At 44.3% G+C, this 25,777-nt stretch overlaps 1 protein-coding gene across 1 annotated transcript in view; it reads right to left on the minus strand.

The window, feature by feature from the left end:
- The window catches only part of LOC117513188 (GON-4-like protein), a 130,927-nt gene extending 108,524 nt beyond the window's left edge, over positions 1-22,403 (minus strand). Inside the window, 2 exon segments of the mRNA XM_034173484.1 lie at positions 5,290-5,592; positions 22,328-22,403. Coding sequence (XP_034029375.1) covers positions 5,290-5,592; positions 22,328-22,345 — 321 coding nt within the window. The 5' untranslated portion in view covers positions 22,346-22,403.
- Positions 22,404-25,777: the final 3,374 nt, after the last annotated feature.

Below are 25,777 nucleotides of genomic sequence, written 5' to 3' on the forward strand. Positions count from 1 at the left end.
CAAAAGTGAAAGTAAAATAAAAGTAAAAAAAAAAAAAAAGATACTTTTCTAACAGACCTCGTGTGTGTGTGTATATATCTCCATTTTCTACCACTTTATCCGGAGTCGGGTCGCGGGGGCAGCAGCTCAAGCAAAGCTGCCCAGACCTCCCGATTCACACACACCTCCCCCAGCTCCTCCGGGGGAACCCCAAGGCATTCCCAAGCCAGCCGAGAGATGTAGTCCCTCCAGCGTGTCCTGGGTCTTCCCCGGGGCCTCCTCCCAATGGGACGTGCCCGGAACACCTCTCCAGCGAGGCGTCCAGGGGGCATCCGGAAAAGATGCTCGAGCCACCTCAACTGACTCCTTTCGACGTGGAGGAGCAGCGGCTCGACTCCGAGCTCCTCCTGAGTGACCGAGCTCCTCACCCTATCTCTAAGGGAGCGCCCAGCCACCCTGTGGAGGAAACTCATCTCAGCCGCTTGTACTCGCGATCTCATTCTTTCGGTCGTGAGCCAAATCTCATGACCATAGGTGAGGATTGGAACGTAGATCGATCGGTAAATCGAGAGCTTTGCCCCCCTACTCAGCTCTCTCTTCACCACGACGGTCCGATACAGCAACCGCATCACTGCAGATGTTGCAACGATCCGTCTATCGATCTCATGCTCCACCGTCCCTCACTCATGAACAAGACCCAGAGATACTTAAACTCCTCCACTTGAGGCAAGGACACTCCACCGACCTGAAGAGGGCAAAGCACCTTTTTCCGGTCGAGAACCATGGCCTCGGATTTGGAGGTGGTGACTTTCATCCCGGACACTTCACACTCGGCTGCAAATCGCCCCAGTGTACGCTGAAGGTCCTGATTTGACGAAGCCAACAGAACCACATCGTCCGCAAACAGCAGAGATGAGATTCTGTGGTTCCCAAACCAGACCCCCTCTACACCCTGGCTGCGCCTAGAAATTCTGTTCATAAAAATAATGAACCGAACCGGTGACAAAGGGCAGCCCTGGCAGAGGCCAACGTGCACTGGAAACAGGTTTGACTTACTACCGGCAATGCGAACCAAGCTCCTGCTGCGGTCGTACAGGGACCAGATAGCCCTTAGCAAAGGACCCCGGACCCCGTACTCCCGGAGCACTCCCCACAGGGTGCCCCGAGGGACACGGTCGAACGCCTTCTCCAGATTCACAAAACACGTGGACTGGTTGGGCGAACTCCCATGAACCCTCGAGCACCCGATGGAGCGTGTAGAGCTGGTCCAGTGTGCCGCGACCAGGACGAAAACCACACTGCTCCTCCTGAATCCGAGGATCGACCATCGGTCGAATTCTCCTCTTCAGTACTCTCTGGAATAGACCTTACCGGGGAGGCTGAGGAGTGTGATCTCCCTATAGTTGGAACACACCCTCCGGTCCCCCTTCTTAAACAGAGGGACCACCACCCCGGTCTGCCAATCCAGAGGCACTGTCCCCGATCGCCACGCGATGTTGCAGTGGCGTGTCAGCCAAGACAGTCCCACAACATCCAGAGACTTAAGGTACTCAGGACGGATTTCATCCACCCCAGGAGCCTTGCCACCGAGGAGCTTTCTAACCACCTCGGTGACTTCGGCCTGGGTAATGGATGAGTCCGCCTCTGAGTCCCCAGTCTCTGCTTCCTCTTCGGAAGACGTGACAATGGGATTGAGGAGATCCTTGAAGTACGCCTTCCACCGCCCAACAACATCCCCAGTCAGGGTCAACAACTCCCCACCCACACCGTAAACAGTGCTGGTGGAGAGCTGCTTCCGCCTCCTGAGGCGTCTGACGGTTTGCCAGAATCTCTTTGAGGCCGACTGATAGTCCTCCTCCATAGCCTCCCCGAACTCCTCCCAGACCCGAGTTTTTGCCTCTGCGACCACATGGGCTGCGGCACGCTTGGCCTGCCGGTACCTGTCAGCTGCCTCTGGGGTCCCACCTACCAACAAAGATAAGTAGAACTCCTTCAGCTTGACGGCATCCCTTACTTCCGGTGTCCACCACAGGGTTTGGGGATTGCCGCCGCGACAGGCACCAGAGATCTTGCGACCACAGCTACGAGCGGCCGCATCGACAATGGAGGTGGAGAACATGGTCCACTCGGACTCCATGTCTCCAACCTCCCCCGGGATCTGGGAGAAGCTCTCCCGGAGGTGGGAGTTGAAGACCTCGCTGACAGAGGGTTCCGCCAGTTGTTCCCAGCAGACCCTCACGATACGTTTGGGCCTGCCAGGTCTGAGCGGCTTCCTCTCCTCCCAGCAGATTCAACTCACCACCAAGTGGTGATCGGTCGACAGCTCTGCCCCTCTCTTCACTCGGGTGTCCGAGACACGTGGCCGAAGGTCAGATGATATGACTACAAAGTCGATCATCGACCTCCGTCTCAGAGTGTCCTGGTGCCATGTGCACTTATGGCCACCCTTGTGCTCGAACATGGTGTTCATGATGGACAAACTGTGACTAGCACAGAAGTCCAACAACTGAACACCACTCGGGTTCAGATCGAGGAAGCTGTGCTTCCCGATCACCGCCCTCCAGGTCTCACCGTCGCCGCCCACGTGGGCGTTGAAATCCCCCAGGAGAACAATAGAGTCCCCAGTCGGAGCGCTATCTAGTACCCCTCCCAGGGACTCCAGGAAGGTCGGGTACTCTGCACTGCTGCTCGGCCCGTAGGCCGAGACAACGGTGAGAGACCTGTCCCCAACCCGAAGGCGTGGGGACGCGACCCTCTCGTTCACCGGAGTGAACTCCAACACATGGCGACTGAGCTGGGGAGCAATAAGCAATGCGACCCCAGCTCTCCCCCTCTCCCCGTGGGCAACACCAGAAAAATGAAGCATCCAGCCCCTCTCCAGGAGTTGGGTACCAGAGCCCAAGCTGTGCGTGGAGGTGAGCCCGACTATCTCTAGTCGTTATCTCTCAACCTCCCACACAAGCTCAGGCTCCTTCCCCCCTAGCGAGGTGACATTCCACGTCCCAACAGCCAGGGGCTGTGAGAATGGATCGGACCGCCGGGCCACCCGCCCTCAACCGCCACCCAATCCTCTCTGCACCCGACCCCATGGCCCCCTCTGCAGGTGGTGAACCCACAGAAGGGGTTTTATATATATATATATATATATATATATATATATATATATATATATATATATATATAAACACATGATTGGGATTGAAAAAAGAGATAGGAGCATCTTCTTTACAATAAGTGGGAAATCCAAGACCGAGGTGTAGAGGGTGAAGAGGAAAGGCGAGAGGACAGTGCCCTGGGGGGCCCCGGTGCTGCACCTTACCACCTCAGACTAACAGCCGCACGTACTGCGGGTGGTCAGTGAGGTAGTCGATGGTCCAGGCGGCGAGGTGTCCATCCACACCTGTCTCCTCCAGCTTCCCCCGCAGCAGCGCCGGTCTGATGGTGTTGAAAGTGCTGGAGAAATCAAAGAACATGACTCTCATAGCGCTCCCTGTGGTCTCCAGGTGGGTGAGCACTCGCTGCAGCAGGTAGATGACAGCGTCATCTACCCAGATGTTGGGCCTGTAGGCGAATTGCAGTAGGTGTCGCTCACCACGGTGTGGAGGTGAGACAGGATGAGCCGCTCCATGGTCTTCATGAGGTGGGAGGTCAGGGCAACTGGTCTGTAGTGGGCCGGTTCCTTGGCGTGCGGTGTTTTGGGAACCCGGACCACACAGGAGGTCTTCCACAGGGTGGGGACCACCCCCAGTCTGAGGCTCATGTTGAAAATGTGGCTGAGGACCTCACAGAGCTCATCTGCACAGGTCCTCAGCAGCCTCAGGGGATCCCATCAGGTCCTGCTGCTTTCCTCTGCTTCAGCCGCAGGAGCTGGCCTCTCACCTCGGCTGAAGTTACGGGGAGGGGGAGGGGGCAGGTGAGGTGTGACTTGAGGTGGGCTGGTGCTGAATACAGTCGCGGGGGAGGAGGGACGAAGTCCGGGGTGCAGTGGAGGTGACAGCGGGGTAGAAGGTGGGGGGTCAGAGGGACTGGATGGCTGGCTGCTGGAGACGTGGAGAGCCGGGGGCAGGCGGTGTGGAGGAGCCAAAACGGTTAAAGTAGCTGTTTTGCTCCTCTGCGAACCGAGAATCCCCATCTGCAGTCCTGCTGTAGCAATATTAGTTATTATTACTTTTGTTGTTGTTGCTATTATTATTAATATATAAATAAAAATAAATTAAAAAATTACAATTCATAATACATTTGACTTTTATGACAACACTAAGCCATTAATTATTTATTATACAGAAAACAAATGTGCTGAGATGCGAACAGCTTAATGCTAACTTTAACACTGAAAACGCCATAGACATGCTAACGCGTTAGCATCGGTCCCGTTTTTAAGTTATAAAATACATCTATCAACTGTTTTAGAAGACCATAACAGGTCAGTTTAATACAAAAAAACGTAAATATTACAGGGAGGAGAAAGACTGTGGCTCATGGCAAGCAGGAAACAGAGCGGAGAGGAGTGAAAATTCACACAGTCCCTTCCTGCGCAGTCCACGCTGACATTGCTGCTACTTTGATTACCTCAGAATGAGATGGTACTTTGACAGTGAGAGTATCATATTTCGGCCCCAAAACACGCATGACACCATGTGCGCGCGCTTATGTGTGGCTAAATTTTCCAAATGACGGAAATCCGTCATGGTGACGGAGAACTTTAATCCATGGGCTACACCTGCCCAAAGGACCACACCAACGCAAAGGGCTACACCTGCCCAAAGGACCACCCACAGCCCAAAGGACTAACCTACCCAAAGGACCAACCCAACGCAAAGGGCAACACCTGCCCAAACCCAACCCAAAAGTCCACAGCCAAAGTCCAGGGCAGCACAATGCCACCTGATCTCAGTGATAACAGCAGCTAATTTACAGCTACACAGAAGCTACAAACAAATTTTTATTGTACAAAATACATTAAACCAGTGAACCAACAAAGTGGGACAGCTGACTAAACTACGGTAAGGAAAATAACCATCTTTATGACCAGTATGATAAACGTAGGCGTGAATAAATGGTGAACACGTCACATGAAATTCTGTGGATTGTTTTTGTTTTTAAATTCCTTTGCATGAGGACATTTTTTTCGTTTACAGTCCGTGTGATCTGAAGAGAATCAGGCACAGTGGAGGAGAAAATGGGACAGTCAAAAAACTGTCAACAACAACTTAAACACACTCAAAGATGTCCAGTGAGATCAAAAGTTACAGTGCCAAACATATGAAGCTGAGCTGAGCTAAGCATGCTTAAAGCAGACGGAATTCTCACATGTAGGATGGTGCGCACGTTGTTTGAGGTCAAGTTGTGGCGTTTGGACTTTTGGTCAAGGTCAATGTCCAGCCGGCCAAGCTCATCATCACTGGACTCGGTCTCCATAGTGATCATTTCAGCCATGTCCCCACCACTGGAGCAGGTGTCAGTTTGCAGAGTGACACCTTCATACTCATCCATTCCTCTACGTGGCGTGGACGCTGCAGCTCTGGACACGCATGTCATGTCCTCCGTCCTCAGACATTTGGACCCACGGTGACAGACGAGATCCTCTGCAGGAAGCCGCTTTCCCTGCACAGACAGTTACGATCAATAACTCATCGATGCTGGTTATATTTGTATTTTTAATGTAAAATCTGAGTCAGTTTTATGTCAAATAAAACACCACAGCACCGCCTGTTTATGCTGACAGGAAACCTGAAAAGGCCGAATCAAGCTTGTTTTTTCTTTCCAGGGTGCTAGAGGACTGAGTTCCCTCTTGGATTTAATTTAAAAATAAACAGTTTTGGAACTAAATATGAAGTAAATCTGGTGTCTGAATCAACATGGAACTCCTCACAGAAGTTATCTGTGGTTAATTCTGAGCCTTGGTTAAATGACAGGACTCGCGATGCCAGGAGGAAGTGTCACCGAACCGAGTGCGAGTGTAAAAAGGACACATTACAGGACTCTTTTTAAACCTTGAAAAACTGTTGGCATTGCTATCAGACCACAGTAAAGGAGGCAAGAAGGGAATATTTTGATAATATTATTTCCTCTCATGGTCACAACCCACGTGTGTTGTTCAAGATCTTTGACTCTGTGTTAGATATTTCACAGAATGTAAGTTTGACCGCCTCCCCAGATATGTTCAATGATTTTGCCCGCTTTTTAATGGAGAAGGTTGATAATATTCTATTTTAGTTCCTGTTTCTGACCCTCTGACTTTGGTTTCTTGTCCTGTCACTTTTATTCAGTTTGACCTTTTCATTTTTAGATGATGTAGGAGGGCACATCAAATCTGGTTCTTTTTATGGTCCGGTCTCCCCATGATTTTTTTTTTTTTTTTTTTTTAAGAAATCTTGTGTCTCAGGCAGCCAGTGCTTGCTATTACAAACCGTAGTTTGTCTTCAGGGTGGTTCTGGCAAGATTTATACATGCAATGGTCCTGCTTTTTATGTTTAAGGTTTTAGAAAAAAAAATGGGTTATTACCAATTAAGCAATTTTTTTCTGTAAGAGTTTCAGGCACATTTTAACCCATTTCATAGCACAGAGTCTGCATTACTTAAAGTCTAATGACATTTTTCTCACATGTGATGCTGGGAACTCGGTTATCTTGGTTTTGCTCGATTTAGCGGCTACTTTCGATACCGTTGACCACTGTATATTATTATCTCGACTACATCACTTAGTGGGAATTGGTGGTACTGTTCTTGAGTGGTTCCAGTCCTATTTGGCAGACAGGATGTTTTCTGTAAATATCGGTGGCTTTGAATCTTCTGTAGTCCCTTTGTCATGTGGTGTTCCACAGGGCTCTGACTTGGGGCCTTTGTTGTTCTCTCTCTCTTTATTGCCTCTGGGGAGTATTTTTAGAAGACATGGGATTTTATTCCACTGCTATGCAGATGACTGCCAGATTTATTTGCCTGTTGAAATGGCTCCTAGTGTGTTTAGAAGATATTAAAGCCTGGCTTGTCTCAAATTTCCTCCGTTTTAATGAAAAGAAAACAGAGGCGGCTGTTTTTGGACCAAGTAGTCTTTGTGACCCCTCCCCTGTCGATTTGGGACCCCTGGAAGCGTATTTTAGACCGGTTATTCCAAGTTTTGCTCCTGCAAGTGCCTCGGTCAAAAAGAAAGCTCAGGGAGTGGGGCGTTTTCTGTTGTTAACACCAATGGGGCTTAATTGATCATTTTTAAATTGCATTTTAGTGGTTCCTTTTATTATTATTTTATTGTGTTTTAATTTGTCTCATGTTTGGAGTGTACAGCACCTTGTGTCAGTGCTGGCTGTTTTAACCCTCTGGGGCTGACGCCAGACCAAGCTTTACTAAATTATAAATAACTTTTTAATGATATGAGATAGAAACTGAGTTTTATTTTTGCTGGAAAGTTAACTCTGTGGACTTTCGAGCCAGCCGTCGGCCATCTTTGTACTCCTTAAAGAACTGTGATGATGTGCGCAATGTGAGTGTCCAATCGGAATTGGTTCACCGTCACATGGTTTTCCACAATCCAATCGTAGGGCAGATTTACCTCACATGAAAAGCCAAAGATTGTTTTCAGGAGTGATATGTTACTAGTTGGCCCATGTGAATAGCCCCCTGGCTGCTCCAATGAGTACATACTATTGGTCTCCAATGCGCTCTGCACCATTACGCACAGCGATCAGTGAAAGCAGACGGAGAGCCTCTGATGACAATCTCACGTGCTCAAACAAAGAGTGTGTAACTATCAGGATTGCTTCACTAGTTTGCATGTGAATGTTACTGGATAACTCTGTTTCTTTCTCTGCGTAAAGCACTGTTTACCATATCAATGGAGTGAGAGGGAGGAGCCGCTCCTCAGACTGTAAGAAGCCAAAGTGGGCCAAAGTGTGAATGAAAGCTGCTTTAGGCCCCTGTCACAGTGGCGTATTCGTAGAGCTGCTCATTACAGCGTATCCGCAGCTCTCCGTCCACTTCACGAGTTTTTTCTCAATACGCAGCAGTATGTTGCGGGCTACAAGCGTAGGATGGAAGAAATTAAACATGTTTAATTTTCTTCGGCGTACAGCACAGCATGGAGCCTTCACGCGAGTACACGCAGCACCGTGCTACTGTCCGCTATTGTGAGCCCACCCACGCTTCAACACGGTACTGTGCGCCATTTCACATCTCCCTGTTGTTCTTCTGGAGCTATAAATACTGCAAGATCGTTGCTTCACTTTATCATACTGGACTCATAAGAGAATTGTTTCACTGTGATGCATCGTTTCATAAAACCTCTGTCCCACACACACACACACACACACACACAGAGTGAGAGAGAGTGAGGCCGTGCGCTATCAATAAAAGCGCTCTCTCCCCGTTTAACGAGTCACAGCGTTTCGTTCAGGGCAACCTTTACCACAGCCAGACTCAGCAGCATCTGGACACAATGAAAGTGATCCACCAAGACTAAAAAGTAAAAAAAATAATAATGTTAAATGACTGTTTTTGAGCCGCACCACACCATGCAATAGAGAACAGAGCGCAGTTCCACAAAGGCAGAAAACAGCACTGAAACTGGTGCAGCATGGCACACGCGACTGTGTGCACACATTAAAACATGAACACACGCAGCTGCAAGTATGAACAAACACTGAAAAAGGCTGAGTACGCGTGTATTTCGGGCATATTTAAATGAAACAACGCTGCAATGAGCAGCTCTACGAATATGCCACTGTGACAGGGGCTTTAGGAGCAGCACAGAACACTCCAAAACACAGTAGAAGTTTGTGATGTGACCTTTGTGTAATAGCAGACAGAAATTGCTTTGAGATGAGAAACAAAATGCACAGACCATTTTGTATATATTGTTCAAAATGTGCATTTGTGTTTATTGTTTGAACCTTTTTGTTGTACAGTCTTTCACACAAGACCTCAAATTACCTTCATAAAGTGTCAAAACAGTTGTTTATTATAGTTTGCTGTGCGTTTTGAATAAATGTGTGTGGGAAATTATTTTCTGCTTTACTTTTTCCTTTCTTAGTTCTGATTGTAAACCTTTATTACACTTATAAAACACAACAAAAGCATATATATTATGAAAGCACAGGTTGTCCTGAAAAAAGAGACATAAAACGTGATTGTGGGATGCAGGGAGAGCTGTTAACAGCAATAATAAAACATTTATGCCAGGCGAGTGAACTGTCCAAGAAATGCCCTCGGACCCCAGAGGGTTAATAAAGTTGGTATGGTATCCATACTGTCAGTTATGAGGTTTTCTTCTTCCACATATGTGATCAGTCTTAAATCTTGGAGATGAAGGGCAACATGAACTTTTGGAAGCATGTGACACTGAAGCTTTCCGATGCAACACCTTTAATCTGCTTTACGCAAACATATAAAGTTATTATGAACAGGTCATTCTGCTGTTTGTGCATTTAGAACAAGAACCAGTGGCCCAGGTGGCCACCAGACCCAGGTCTGGGAAATGAGCAAGTTCATGTCAAGCTACAAATGAATTCAAATACACACAATTCAATTAAATTTAATTAATTTATATAGCACCAAATCACAACAAAGTTGCCTCAAGATGCTTCACACAAGTAAGGTCTAACCTTACCAACCCCAGAGCAAGAACACAGGCGACAGTGATAGGAAAAACTCCCTCTGATGATTTGAGGAAGAAACCTCAAGCAGACCAGACTCAAAGGGGTGACCGTCTGCTGAAACCATTCTACAACCCCAATTCCAATGAAACTGGGACATTGTCTAAAACAATAAAAACAGAAAACAATGATTTGCAAATCCTCTTCAACCTATATTCAATTGAATACATCACAAAGACAAGATATTTAATGTTCACACTGATAAACATTATTGTTTTTGTGCAAATATTTGCTCATTTTGAAATGGATGCCTGCAACACATTTCAAAAAGGTTGGGACAGGGCAACAAAAGACTGGAAAAGTTGATGAATGCTCAAAGTACACTTAATTGGAAACAGGTGAGTGTCATGATTGGGTATAAAAGGAGCATCCCCAAAAGTCTCAGCCGTTCACAATCAAAGATGGGGTGAGGATCACCACTTTGTGAACAACTGTGTGGAAAAAATAGTCCAACAGTTTAAGAACAATGTTTCTCAACATTCAATTGCAAGGAATTTAGGGATTCCATCATCTACAGTCCATAATATAATCAGAAGATTCCGAGAATCTGCAGAACTTTCTAGACGTGAACAGCAAGTCCAAAAACCAACAATGAATGCTCGTGACCTTCGATCCATCATGCAGCACTGCATTAAAAACCGGCATTATTGTGTAAAGGATCTTACCGCGTGGGCTGAGGAACACATCAGAAAACCATTGTCAGTTAACACAGTTCGTCGCTACATCTACAAGTGCAAGTGAAAACTCTACCATGCAAAGTGAAAGCCAAACATCAACAACATCCAGATACGCCGCCGCCTTCTCTGGACCCAAGCTCATTTGAAATGGACAGATGCAAAGTGGAAAAGTGTGCTGTGGTCTGATGAGTCCACATTTCAAATTGTTTTTGGAAATCATGGATGCCGTGTCCTCTGGACAAAAGAGGAAAAAGACCATCCAGATTGTTACCAGTGCAAAGTTCAAAAGCCAGCATCTGTGATGGTATGGGGGTGTGTTAGTGCCCATGGCATGGACAACTGTGATGGGACCAGCAATGCTGAAAGGAGCATCCCCAAAAGGCTCAGCCATTCACAAGCAAAGATGGGGTGAGGATCACAACTTTGTCAAAGTGTCTATTTGTCTCCCTAAGGAGAAATCTGACTTGGACAGGGGGGTCTGCTACACAATAACACATCCGGTACATAGCAAGCACCCATACATCAAAAACAACAACATAAATGAAAGTTAAAACATAAATACACAATATTATTAACATCTTTGTACAAATTCCACAATACACACCTTATACTATCTTCCCTGAGCTATCTGCTGATTTATGAGCTTCACTGACAATGGAATAAATGAATGTTTATATTGATTACATTTACAAAGAAGAACCCTGTACTTCCTTCCTGAGTTAAGTAAAATATATTCAGAGTGCAGCACATGAGACGCATCTGTTAAAATATTGTCTGCACATCTGAGAACTGCCTGTTCAAACAACTCTTGGGGACTTACAGGTACCACCATACCCATGATTTTGCCAGCTATCTTAATCAGATTTAATATTTGAGTTTTTGATTTAACCGTTAAATTACAAAACCAGCTAGTAATACCATACCGTAACACGGACTCAATCGTTGCTCTATAGAAAATAAACATAATATTCCTACATACACCAAACAGTCGGAGTTGACGAAGAAAGTACATGCGCTGGTTGATTCGGGCACAAACGCTTGACACTTGGGTGTGCCAGCTTAAGTTGTTATCGATGTAAACCCCCAGATATTTATACGAATCATGGAAAAAATAGTCCAACAGTTTAAGAACAATGTTTCTCAATGTTAATTTGCAAGGAATTTAGGGATTCCATCATCTACAGTGTATAACAATCAGAAGATTCAGAGAATCTGGAGAACTTTCTACACGTAAGCAGCAAGGCCGAAAACCAACATTGAATGCCCGTGACCTTCGACCCCTCAGGCAACACTGCATTAAAAACCAACATGATTGTGTAAAGGATCTTACTGCGTGGGCTCAGGAACACTTCAGAAAACCATTGTCAGTTAACACAGTTCGTCGCTACATCTACAAGTGCAAGTTAAAACTCTACCATGCAAAGTGAAAGCCAAACATCAACAACATCCAGAAACACTGCCGCCTTCTCTGGGCCCGAACTCATTTGAAATGGACAGACGCAAAGTGAAAAAGTGTGCTGTGGTCTGATGAGTCCACATGTCAAATTGTTTTTGGAAATCGAGGACACAAGAGGAAAAAGACCATCCAGATTGTTACCAGCGCAAAGTTCAAAAGCCAGCATCTGTGATTTGGAGCAACACATGCTGCCATCCAAGCAACGTCTTTTTCAGGGACGTCCCTGTTTATTTCAGCAAGACAATGCCAAGCCACATTCTGCACATGTTACAACAGCATAGCTTCGTAGTAAAAGAGTGCAGGTACTAGACTGGCCTGCCTGCAGTCCAGACCTGTCGCTCATTGAAAATGTGTGGCGCATTTTGAAGCACAAAATACGACAACGGAGACCCCGGACTGTTGAACAACTGAAGTCGTACATCAAGCAAGAATGGGAAAGAATTCCACCTACAAAGCTTCAACAATTAGTGTCACCAGTTCCCAAACGCTTATTGAGTGTTGTTAGAAGGAAAGGTGATGTAACACAGTGGTAAACATACCACTGTCCCAGCTTTTTGGAAACCTGTTGCAGGCATCCATTTCAAAATGAGCAAATATTTGCACAAAAACAATAAAGTTGATCCGTTTGAACATTAAATATCTTCTCTTTGTGGTGTATTCAATTGAATATAGGTTGAAGAGGATTTGAAAATCATTGCATTCTGTTTTTATTTACATTTTACACAACGTCCTAACTTCATTGGAAGTGGGGTTGTAACACTTACAAGGTTTTTCCAAAGCTATAGAAACAGAAAACAGGAACTTAAAACATCTGATGCATCAGCTTCAGGCATGGCATCTCGCGGTCAGACCAGCATGTCCTTGTCTACAGACGCCACTCCAGTGCATTGCCCTCCACATCTCGGACAGAGAGAAAAAGAGCAGAATCAGTTGGCTGGAAAAATGACACCTAAGGTATAATTTATCAACATAAAATCGACAGGAAAGCACAGAAAATACTAAGGTGATCACCGGCCACTAGCCCTAAGCTTCACAAAAAGACCCGAAATTTAGATAAAGTGGAGGCCGCGGCACGCTCTGTTACCTAATAAAATTAATTTAAAAGAGTAAAAAGCATAGAACTATACTATGCCAATATGCTAGCCATACGAAAGGGAAAATAAGTGTGTCTTAAGTCTGGACTTGAAAGTCTCCACAGAATCTGACTGTTTTATTGATGCAGGAAGATCATTCTACAGAACAGGGGCACGATAAGCGAAAGCTCTGTAATCCACAGACTTATTATTCACCCTAGGGACACCAAGTAGTCCTGCACCCTGAGAACGCAGAACCTAGGCCGGTACGTAGGGTTTAAGTAGGTCAGCTCGGCAAGGACGTGCCAGTCCACGAACAATTTTATAGACTAGTAGCAGAACCTTAAAATCTGATCTCACTGGGACAGGAAGCCAGTGAAGAGACGCCAAAATGGACGCCAAAATGTAATGTGGACGAACTTTCTGCTTCGTGTCAAAAGTCTGGCTGCAGCATTTTGAACCAGTTGGAGAGCCCTAATGCTGGACTGCGGTAAACCAGAAAATAGAACATTGCAGTAGTCCAATCTAGAAGAGATAAATGCATGGATCAGGGTCTCAGCATCAGCCACAGACAGGATGGGACAAATCTTCACTATATTTCACAGGTGGAAGAAAGCAGCCCTCGAAATATCTCTAATGTGGAGGTCAAAGGACAAAGTAGGATCAAAAATCACCCCAAGGTTCCTCACTTTGTCAGTGTGATGTATGACACTGACACTCGACCCTAGGCTCAGCGTTAACTGGTCAAATTGATGCCGATGTCTCAATGGACTAAGAACCATCATTTCAGTCTTATCAGAGTTTAAAAGTAGGACTTTTCTAGACATCCAGCTTCTCACTGATGCAAGGCAATTTTCTAAGGATTTTATGTGGATGAGATTACCAGCAGTTATCGGCATGTATAACTGAGTATCATCAGCATAGCACTGAACGGTAATCCCAAAACGCTGCAGTATGTGCCAACGGGCGCTATATAAAGGGAGAAAGCAGGGGTCTAAGACAGACCCCCGTGGAACACCAAATTTCATGTCACTAAGGTTAGAGGTAGTGTTACTGTGCAAAACACAGACTGGTCAAGACGTCAAGCATGCAAGGTGCAAGGGCACTCTCTCATAAATATACTTTTACAGCTGCACACAAGAAGGAAAGAACATGCAAGTTTTACCAAGCCATGACAATGTAACCATGACAAATGACATTTTTAGACAGCTCCAAATGCTTTCTCCAGCTTGTACAGCACACATGTGCGAACAGCTGCTGGTGCGATTAGAGCCGTTTTCAACAGACAACTCACAGAGAAAATGATTAATCCACTACAAAATAATTACTTTATACAAGCAGTGTCCAACGCACAGCGAATGGCAGCCAGTGGAACAAAGCACGGTGTCCAGCAGGGAACACAGCGGGTCGGATCATCACGACAATGTGTGTGCAAGTGCGTCCATCAAAGTTGTGCAAGTGTCAGGGGGCCTTACAATCCCTGTCCCAAAGAAATCCTCCATAACAGGACTAAACGACTGCAGGCCCGTCGCCCTGACATCTGTAGTCGTAAAGTCTTTTGAACACAAAGAACAAAGAGATCAGTTGAGGAAGTAGTCAAAATGGGTCTGCATTACATCCTGCAGCACCTGGACTCTGCAGAGATGTACGTGAGGATCCTGTTCATGGATTTCTATGAAGGGTCAAAGTGATCAAAATTAATTGAAATATTGAATGTGGTAAATATGAACGCAGTAAAACACAGATTGTGGTAAAATGAAAGCAGTAAAACTTTGAATGTGGTGAAAATGAAAGCAGTAAAACAATTAATGTGGTTAAATGTGAAAGCAGTAAATATTGAATGTGGTTAAAAAAAAAATCAAAAGGGTAAAACTGGACTTCATAAAAATGGAAGGTGTGACGTACTGAACATAAAAATGAGTGACAAAAACAACATCTGATTAATATTGCCCCTTTGAAAATTAGAATCGTTAAATTTGGATGCCATTAAAATCACATTACGGTAAATATTAATCTTATAAATACTATGTCTTAAAAATATAACATTGGCTAATTTAATTCACTGCCTTGATTTTAGTACCTCTACTTTACCCACTTCAATTGTATCATTTGCTGTACTCGATTTAATGTTGAATGTTTTCATTCACTGCTTCAGTTTTAGCAGGTCCACTTTACCCACTTCATTTTTATCATTCACCACGTCAACTGTGCAATTTTGTTCACTTCCGCTGGATCGGAATACGGCAGCAGCCACTGTTGCGACAGCGGAAATTTGTAGTCCAGAGCCACTGCGCATGTCACTGACCGCGGGGTGGCGCCATTGGGAGTCGCAAGCGAAGAGCGCCCAAATGACGTTGTTTTATATGCGACACAAACATAAACAATGGCGGACTGCGTGCGTTTACTGCTCTGTGAGTTTTTAAGAGAAAGTTGCTGGCGACGAGATGAAACATGCTTGAAAAGTACAGAAGACTTTGGGAATTCATACAACAACATGAAGACAAGAAGATACGAGCTGCTAGAGACGAAGAGACAAAGCATGACGGTAAGCTAATCGTTAGCTCATAAACAAGTAATAACTGCAGGCTGTCGCTATTAAGTATTAAAACTGTGGTTGTCAAAATAAAGCGTTCATCCATCCATCCATTTTCTTCCTCTTTATCCGGAGTCGGGTCGCGGGGGCAGCAGCTCAAGCAAAGCTGCCCAGACCTCCCGATCCACACACACCTCCCCCAGCTCCTCCGGGGGAACCCCAAGGCGTTCCCAAGCCAGCCGAGAGATGTAGTCCCTCCAGCGTGTCCTGGGTCTTCCCCGGGGCCTCCTCCCAGTGGGACGTGCCAGGAACACCTCTCCAGCGAGGCGTCCAGGGGGCATCCGGAAAAGATGCCCGAGCCACCTCAACTGAAACCTTTCGACGTGGAGGAGCAGATGCTCGACTCCGAGCTCCTCACCCTATCTCTAAGGGAGCACCCAGCCACCCTACGGAGGAAACTCATCTCGGCCGCTTGTACTCGCGATCTCGTTCTTTCAGTCATGAGCCAAATCTCATGACCATAGGTGAGGATCGGAACGTAGATCGATTGGTAAATCGAGAGCTTTGCCCCCCTACTCAGCTCTCTCTTCACCACGACGGTCCGATACAGCAACCGCATCACTGCAGATGCTGCACCGATCCGTCTATCGATCTCACACTCCATCCGTCCCTCACAAGTGAACAAGACCCCAAGATACTTAAACTCCTCCACTTGAGGCAAGGACACTCCACTGACCTGAAGAGGGCAAAGCACCTTTTTCCGGTCGAGAACCATGGCCTCGGATTTAGAGGTGCTGATTTTCATCCCGGACACTTCACACTCGGCTGCAAACCGCCCCAGTGCACGCTGAAGGTCCTGATTTGACGAAGCCAACAGAACCACATCGTCCGCAAACAGCAGAGACGAGATTCTGTGGTTCCCAAACCAGACTCCCTCTACACCCTGGCTGCGCCTAGAAATTCTGTCCATAAAAATAATGAACCGAACCGGTGACAAAGGGCAGCCCTGGCGGAGGCCAACGTGCACTGGAAACAGATTTGACTTACTACCGGCAATGCGAACCAAGCTCCTGCTGCGGTCGTACAGGGACCGGATAGCCCTTAGCAAAGGACCCCGGACCCCGCACTCCCGGAGCACTCCCCACAGGGTGCCCCGAGGGACACGGTCGAACGCCTTCTCCAGGTCCACAAAACACATGTGGATTGGTTGGGCGAACTCCCATGAACCCTCGAGCACCCGATGGAGCGTGTAGAGCTGGTCCAGTGTGCTGCAACCAGGACGAAAACCACACTGCTCTTCTGAATCCGAGGTTCAACCATCGGTCGAATTCTCCTCTCCAGTACTCTGGAATAGACCTTACCGGGGAGGCTGAGGAGTGTGATCCCCCTATAGTTGGAACACACCCTCCAGTCCCCCTTCTTAAACAGAGGGACCACCACCCCGGTCTGCCAATCCAGAGGCACTGTCCCCGATCGCCATGTGATGTTGCAGAGGCGTGTCAGCCAAGACAGCCCCACAACATCCAGAGACTTAAGGTACTCAGGACGGATAAAGCGTTAATTTAGATTAATTAATTACAGCACCTCTCACACTTTGCTCCATTTTGTTTAGACGTCAGTGACTTGGTCTGTAAATGAAGACATGTTTCTGAGAGCAATAAATGTGTTAGATGTCAATACTTTTTATAATGAAGTAACTTGCTTTGATAACTATTGTTAAAAATCAAACGTGGGAGTTTGTGCGTTTACTGACGTTCACGCACAAAATGTTAATTCGGTTTTAATGACCGTTAATTAACGTCGTTACTGAACTCGAACAGGTTAAAACGCATTAAAAATGTTCGATTTTTTTTCATCCAGATTTTAATGTTCAATAGACAAATTTAAATATGAAATCTCATAAGATAATTAAAGGAGTCATATTGTGCAGAAAAAAAAATCAGCTTCCAAACTCCCACAATTCTGTTTTTATAGGCATTCTTTATAATATAGCCATTTATTGTCATTGGACACATAAATACAATGAAATCTGTCTGCATTTAACCCATCCAAATTACAGTACAATCAATCAATTTTTTTATATAGCGCCAAATCACAACAAACAGTTGCCCCAAGGCGCTTTATATTGTAAGGTAAGGCCATACAATAATTATGTAAAACCCCAACGGTCAAAACGACCCCCTGTGAGCAAGCACTTGGCGACAGTGGGAAGGAAAAACTCCCTTTTAACAGGAAGAAACCTCCAGCAGAACCAGGCTCAGGGAGGGGCAGTCTTCTGCTGGGACTGGTTGGGGCTGAGGGAGAGAACCAGGAAAAAGACATGCTGTGGAGGGGAGCAGAGATCGATCACTAATGATTAAATGCAGAGTGGTGCATACAGAGCAAAAAGAGAAAGAAACAACAGTTAGACACTTCTCCCAATTTAAGCTCAATTTACAGCTTAATGCCTGCTTGATGTGTAACAGAAATTTAGATTAACTAATCACAAACCCTGTAATCAATTATATTATTTTTTAATAACCTGACAGCATTAATTAAAATATGTATGCTGTGTGTGTGTGTTTCAGATGGTTTTCTCAGAGACACCGCTGAAAAGGTTCATGCCACGGAATGGGATACCTGTCATTTGCCTACATGTCATACGAGGTCTGTCAATAAAGTATAGGTCCTTTTTATTTTTTTCAAAAACTATATGGATTTCATTCATATGTTTTTACGTCAGACATGCTTGAACCCTCGTGCGCATGCGTGAGTTTTTCCACGCCTGTCGGTGACATCATTCGCCTGTGAGCACTCCTTGTGGGAGGAGTCGTCCAGCCCCTCGTCGGAATTCCTTTGTCTGAGAAGTTGCTGAGAAACTGGCGCTTTGTTTGATTAAAATTTTTTCTAAATCTGTGAGACACATCGAAGTGGACATGGTTTGAAAAATTAAGCTGGTTTTCGGTGAAAATTTTAACGGCTGATGAGAGATTTTGAGGTGATACTGTCGCTTTAAGGACTTCCCACGGAGCGAGACGTCGTGCAGCGGTCCCAGGCGCCGTCGTCAGCCTGTTTCAAGCTGAAAACCTCCACATTTCAGGCTCTATTGATCCAGGACGTCGTGAGAGAACAGAGAAGTTTCAGAAGAAGTCGGTTTCAGCATTTTATCCGGATATTCCACTGTTAAAGGAGATTTTTTTAATGAAAGACGTGCGGACGGGTCCGCGCGTCGGGACACAGCCGGCGCGAAGCGGCGGCACAGGAAAAACACCTCCGTGTTGATAACCATTTGTAAAATCCAGGCGCCTTTTGACGGCTTTCAGTGGAGTGAGTATATGAGAAATTGTTTAACAGCTGGACATGTTCCAACTTGTCCTTAAAGCTTCCAACAGAGGTGTTTTTCCTGTGGCGGAGCGTCGCGACGGCTGCATATATATATATATATATATATATATATATACACACACACATATATATACACACACACATATATATACACATATATATATATATACAGAGTGACACCCCCCCCCCCACACACACACAAAACAAGAATTGTAATTTAAAATAAAAAAAAAAAAATAAAAAAAAAACTTTCAGTTTCTATATGATCATTCTCCAGACTTTCAGTTATCTTGGTCACTTTGCATAAAAGTTATGTTTTTTCAAAATTTTGCTTCAACAAATCAGACCATTTCCAGCATAATTTGAAAGAACCTGACTTTTTATGCAAAGCAACTAAGATAACTGAAATTATTTGCTGGACCTTAGTGGGATTTTTTTTACAATATTTTTATGCCTTTCTTTTCTTTTTGGGGGGGATGTCACCCTGTGTGTGACATCCCCCATGTTGCTGTGTGATGCTGGACGTTGATGGTCGAACCCTCCTCGCTTATGGAACTGGATTCAACAAAAACACAAAATCACAACATGTCAAAAAAATAAAATAAAGTAATGGCACTAAATTAGATGTAAACGTTTGTTGTAATGCTGACTTTAGGTGTTTTTCTGTCAGAAGTTAATAGTACCTTAAAGCTGAGCACAGAGTTAGCTAGCTCGCTAGTTAGCAGTCAGCTAGCTCACTGTGTCTGCACACACGAGACAACGTTACTTTAACACAAGTTTAGACTCAAAATCTTTGTTAAAGTGTGCTTCCCACCAATGGGGTAAGTAACGTTAAATGGTGCTTTCAAGCAGACTACAGACACAAAAACACTTACCATCCGTCGCTTCCAACAAAGCTGTGGCCGAGTCGCGGTCATCCTGCCTCTGGGTGCTCATCAGTCGGTGTCCGTAAACAGCATTCCTTTGGTTGAACCGTTTCCAGCCCTCACGGTCTGACCTACTCCAGTTGTTGTGGTCCTGTAATCAATTTTAATCTTTCTCAGCTGTTCTCTGCGTTGCTGTAATGTCCAGTGAGCCAGGTGCTGCTAAAGACTGGGAGATTTTCCCATTTTGGATCGCTTCATCCACCTCTCTGTATTCTCTCCTCCGCCACCAAACACAAACTCATCCACGGACCAGTGCGAGTTAAAAAAAAAAAAAACCCTTGCCGTGAAACGAAAGAAAAACCCAGTTTCTGTAACGCCGCTGTGACTATTTAAAAATGGCGGGTTTGATTCTCGTCTTGGACGGCGCGCTCATGACTCGTCCAGTGACGACATTCTCTGACCAACCAGTGGCCGGCAGCTGGTCGACGTCACATTTTAGTATCGGCTCGGCTCGCTCTGAACTGCTCCTGAGCAGGTACTAAAAAAAGCACTTGGTACCAGGTACTAACCCAAAAGCAAAAAAAAAAACCGAGAAGAGTCGAGCCAAGTAGAACTACTTTTGTGAAGTAGAAAAGCGCTTTTAGATTTGGGCGCTCTTCGCCTGTGACTCCCAGTGGCGCCACCCTGTGGTCAGTGACATACGCAGTGGTTCTGGACTACAAATTTCCGCTGCTGCAACAGTGGCTGCTGCCGTATTCCGATCCAGCAGAAGTGAGCAAAATTGCAAAGTTGACGTGGTGAATGATAAAACTGAAGTGGGTAAAGTGGACCTGCTAAAACTGAGGCAGTGAATGAAAACATTCAACATTAAATCGAGTACAGCAAATTATACAATTGAAGTGGGTAAAGTAGAGGTACTAAAATCGAGGCAGTGAATTAAAATTAGCCAATGTTATATTTTTAAGACATAATATTTCTAAGATTAATATTTACCATAATGTGATTTTAAATGGCATCCAAATTTAACGATTCTAATTTTCAAAGGGGCAATATTAAGCAGATGTTTTTTACGTCACTCATTTTCATGTTCAGTACGTCACACCTTCCATTTTTATCAAGTCCAGTTTTACCCTTTTCATTTTTTTTTTAAACCACATTCAATATTTACTGCTTTCACTTTTAACCACATTGTTTTACTGCTTTCATTTTCACCACATTCAAAGTTTTACTGCATTCATATTTACCACATTCAATATTTCAATTAATTTTGATCACTCTGACCCTTTATAGATTTCAGCTTGGAGTTCAACACCATCATCCCCGACATTATCCACAAAAAAAAAAATCTCTCCAATCTCTCTGTGCCAGCTCCCACCTGTCAGTGGATCTCCAACTTCCTAATGGACAGGACACAGCAGGTGAGGCTGGGGAGCATCACATCCAGCACAGAGACAATCAGCACTGGTGCCCCACAGGGGTGTGTGCTCTCCTCACTGTTCCTCTCCCTCAACACAAGCCATTGCACCTCAGGGAACCCCTCTGATAAAGTTTGCGGATGACACCACCATCATTGGACTCATTCAGGATGGTGAAGAGGCTCCACACAGACAGCAGGTGGAACAGTTGGTCCTCTGGTGTGGTCAGAACAACCTGGAGCTGAACCTGCTCAAGAATGTGGAGATAATAGTAGACTTCAGGAGGAACGCACCATCACCACCGGCCCCCCCGCTACTTCCTCAACAACACTGTGTCTACTGTGGACACTTTCCGGCTCCTTGGATCCACCATCTCCTGTGATCTGAAATGGACCTCCCACATAGACTCCATCAGGAAAAAAGCACAGCTGAGGATGTACTTCCTCAGACAGCTCAGGAAGTTCAACCTGCCCCAGGAACTGCTCATCATCTTCTACACGTCCATCATCCAGTCTGTCCTGTGCCTCTCCATTTCTGTTTGGTTTCCTTCTGCCTACAAACATGACAGGCACAGACTTCAACCAACTGTCAGGTCTGGGAGCCAGCCTGCCCTCCATCCAAAACTTATCCAGCACCAGGAAGCGAGTTGGTAACATCTCCCACCCTGGACACACTCTGTGTAAACTCATCCCCTCTGGCTAACATTACAGAGCTCTGTACATCAGAACAACCAGACACAGAAACAGTTTCTTTCCACAGGCCGTCACACTGATGAACAACTTAACCTGCCAAAAAACTTTCATTCATATACCTCATGTACAACATCCATTTCAGAATGAGCAAATATTTGCACAAAAACAAAGTTTGATCAGTTTGAACATTAAATATCTTGTATTTGTGGTGTATTCAATTTAATAAAGGTTGAAGAGGATTTGAAAATCATTGTATTCTGTTTTTATTTACATTTTACACAACGTCCCAAATTCACTGGAATTGGGGTTGTAATATAAAGGCTGTGACGTTTGTCAGAAGTCACGTGGGAGACTCAAGCTTAGATTTAAACTGAAAAATCAAAAGCGAATGAATAAGCAGTTGGACTGTTTTTTAAATATATAAATACATTTAGAGCTCACACAGAAACGTTTCAACACTTTTGATTTGATCTATTGATTTAAATAATTTCCGTCGGGATAAACAAAGCTGATCTTATCTCTAAACTCATTCGGCAAACACAACAAAATGTACATAAAACACACAAATGAGTGCCGAAGATAAGACGTGTCCGCCGTGATGACCACACGGTAACAACGAGCGGACAGCCACCGCTGTGTTTACTGTCTGAATGGAAATAAAAACTCACCGTTCTGTCGGCAGCCATAACAAACACACAGCTAGCATGAAGCTAACGCACGCTTCCTCGCGTCTTTAAATCGCACTTTAAGACGTCATACCGCCACCTCCTGGCCAACTATTGCTGTCTTTGACGAAAATGTTCACCACAGATAGATAATAGGCCAAGGATGAACCCATTCAATTTTGGTGTTGATCTGGATCTGGATTCTGGGTCAAGTTTCAGTTTATATCGTCTTTGAAGGATTATGTCAAAATGACTTCACAGATTTTGACACATTTTCTACACAGATAACATATTAGGCCATGGAAGACTACATTAAATTTTGGAGGTATGCAGATCGGATCCGGATTCTGGACGAAGATTCACTTTATGTAGGCTTTGAAGGATTACTTCAAATCTAATTCACAGATTTTGACAAATTTTCTACACAGATTGCATATTAGGCCATGGGAGACTACATTAAATTTTGGAGGTGATCCAGATCCAGAACCAGATTCTGGATGAAGATTCACTTTATGTAGGCTTTGAAGGATTACGTCAAAACGACTTCACAGATTTTGACAAATTTTCTACACAGATAACATATTAGGCCATGGAAGACTACATTAAATTTTGGAGGTATGCAGATCGGATCCGGATTCTGGACGAAGATTCACTTTATGTAGGCTTTGAAGGATTACTTCAAATCTAATTCACAGATTTTGACAAATTTTCTACACAGATTGCATATTAGGCCATGGAAGACTACATTCAGTTTTGGAGGTGATGCAGATCGGATCCGGATTCTGGACCAAGATTCACTTTATGTAGGCTTTGAAGGATTACGTCAAAACGACTTCATGGATTTTGACAAATTTTCGACACAGGTAACATATTAGGCCATGGAAGACTACATTAAATTTTGGAGGTGATCCAGATCCAGAACCGGATTCTGGATAAAGATTCACTTTATGTAGGCTTTGAAGGATTACGTCAAAACGACTTCACAGATTTTGACAAATTTTCAACACAGATAACATATTAGGCCATGGAAGACTACATTAAATTTTGGAGGTATGCAGATCGGATCCGGATTCTGGATGAAGATTCACTTTATGTAGGCTTTGAAGGATTACTTCAAATCTAATTCACAGATTTTGACAAATTTTCTACACAGATTGCATATTAGGCCATGGGAGACGACATTAAATTTTGGAGGTGATGCAGATCGGATCCGGATTCTGGACGAAGATTCACTTTATGTAGGCTTTGAAGGATTACTTCAAATCTAATTCACAGATTTTGACAAATTTTCTACACAGATTGCATATTAGGCCATGGAAGACTACATTCAGTTTTGGAGGTGATGCAGATCGGATCCGGATTCTGGACCAAGATTCACTTTATGTAGGCTTTGAAGGATTACGTCAAAACGACTTCATGGATTTTGACAAATTTTCGACACAGGTAACATATTAGGCCATGGAAGACTACATTCACTTTTGGAGGTGATGCAGATCGGATCCGGATTCTGGACCAAGATTCACTTTATGTAGGCTTTGAAGGATTACGTCAAAACGACTTCACAGATTTTGACAAATTTTCAAAACAGGTAACATATTAGGCCATGGAAGACTACATTAAATTTTGGAGGTGATCCAGATCCAGAACCAGATTCTGGATGAAGATTCACTTTATGTAGGCTTTGAAGGATTATGTCAAATCTAATTCACAGATTTTGACAAATTTTCTACACAGATTGCATATTAGGCGATGGGAGACGACATTAAACTTTGGAGGTGATCCAGATCTGGAACCAGATTCTGGATAAAGATTAACTTTATGTAGGCTTTGAAGGATTAGGTCAAAACGACTTCACGGATTTTGACTAATTTTCAACACAGATAACATATTAGGCCATGGAAGACTACATTAAACTTTGGAGGTGATCCAGATCTGGAACCGGATTCTGGATAAAGATTCACTTTATGTAGGCTTTGAAGGATTATGTCAAATCTACTTCACAGATTTTGACAAATTTTCTACACAGATTGCATATTAGGCCATGGGAGACGACATTAAATTTTGGAGGTGATGCAGATCGGATCCGGATTCTGGACGAAGATTCACTTTATGTAGGCTTTGAAGGATTACTTCAAATCTAATTCACAGATTTTGACAAATTTTCTACACAGATTGCATATTAGGCCATGGAAGACTACATTCAGTTTTGGAGGTGATGCAGATCGGATCTGGATTCTGGACCAAGATTCACTTTATGTAGGCTTTGAAGGATTACGTCAAAACGACTTCACGGATTTTGACTAATTTTCAACACAGATAACATATTAGGCCGTGGAAGACTATATTAAATTTTGGTGTTGATCTGGATCTGGATTCTGGGTCAAGTTTCAGTTTATATAGTCTTTGAAGGATTATGTCAAAATGACTTCACAGATTTTGACAAATTTTCAAAACAGATTCCATGTTAGGCCATGGAAGACTACATTAAATTTTGGAGGTGATGCAGATCGGATCCGGATTCTGGACCAAGATTCACTTCATGTAGGCTTTGAAGGATTACGTCAAAACGACTTCATGGATTTTGACAAATTTTCAACACAGATAACATATTAGGCCATGGAAGACTACATTAAACTTTGGAGGTGATCCAGATCTGGAACCGGATTCTGGATAAAGATTCACTTTATGTAGGCTTTGAAGGATTATGTCAAATCTACTTCACAGATTTTGACAAATTTTCTACACAGATTGCATATTAGGCCATGGGAGACGACATTAAATTTTGGAGGTGATGCAGATCGGATCCGGATTCTGGACGAAGATTCACTTTATGTAGGCTTTGAAGGATTACTTCAAATCTAATTCACAGATTTTGACAAATTTTCTACACAGATTGCATATTAGGCCATGGAAGACTACATTCAGTTTTGGAGGTGATGCAGATCGGATCCGGATTCTGGACCAAGATTCACTTTATGTAGGCTTTGAAGGATTACGTCAAAACGACTTCATGGATTTTGACAAATTTTCGACACAGGTAACATATTAGGCCATGGAAGACTACATTCACTTTTGGAGGTGATGCAGATCGGATCCGGATTCTGGACCAAGATTCACTTTATGTAGGCTTTGAAGGATTACGTCAAAACGACTTCATGGATTTTGACAAATTTTCGACACAGGTAACATATTAGGCCATGGAAGACTACATTAAATTTTGGAGGTGATCCAGATCCAGAACCGGATTCTGGATAAAGATTCACTTTATGTAGGCTTTGAAGGATTACGTCAAAACGACTTCACAGATTTTGACAAATTTTCAACACAGATAACATATTAGGCCATGGAAGACTACATTAAATTTTGGAGGTGATGCAGATCGGATCCGGATTCTGGATGAAGATTCACTTTATGTAGGCTTTGAAGGATTACTTCAAATCTAATTCACAGATT

Source organism: Thalassophryne amazonica, chromosome 7 (genome assembly GCF_902500255.1).
Source record: "Thalassophryne amazonica chromosome 7, fThaAma1.1, whole genome shotgun sequence".
NCBI classification, from domain to species: domain Eukaryota; kingdom Metazoa; phylum Chordata; class Actinopteri; order Batrachoidiformes; family Batrachoididae; genus Thalassophryne; species Thalassophryne amazonica.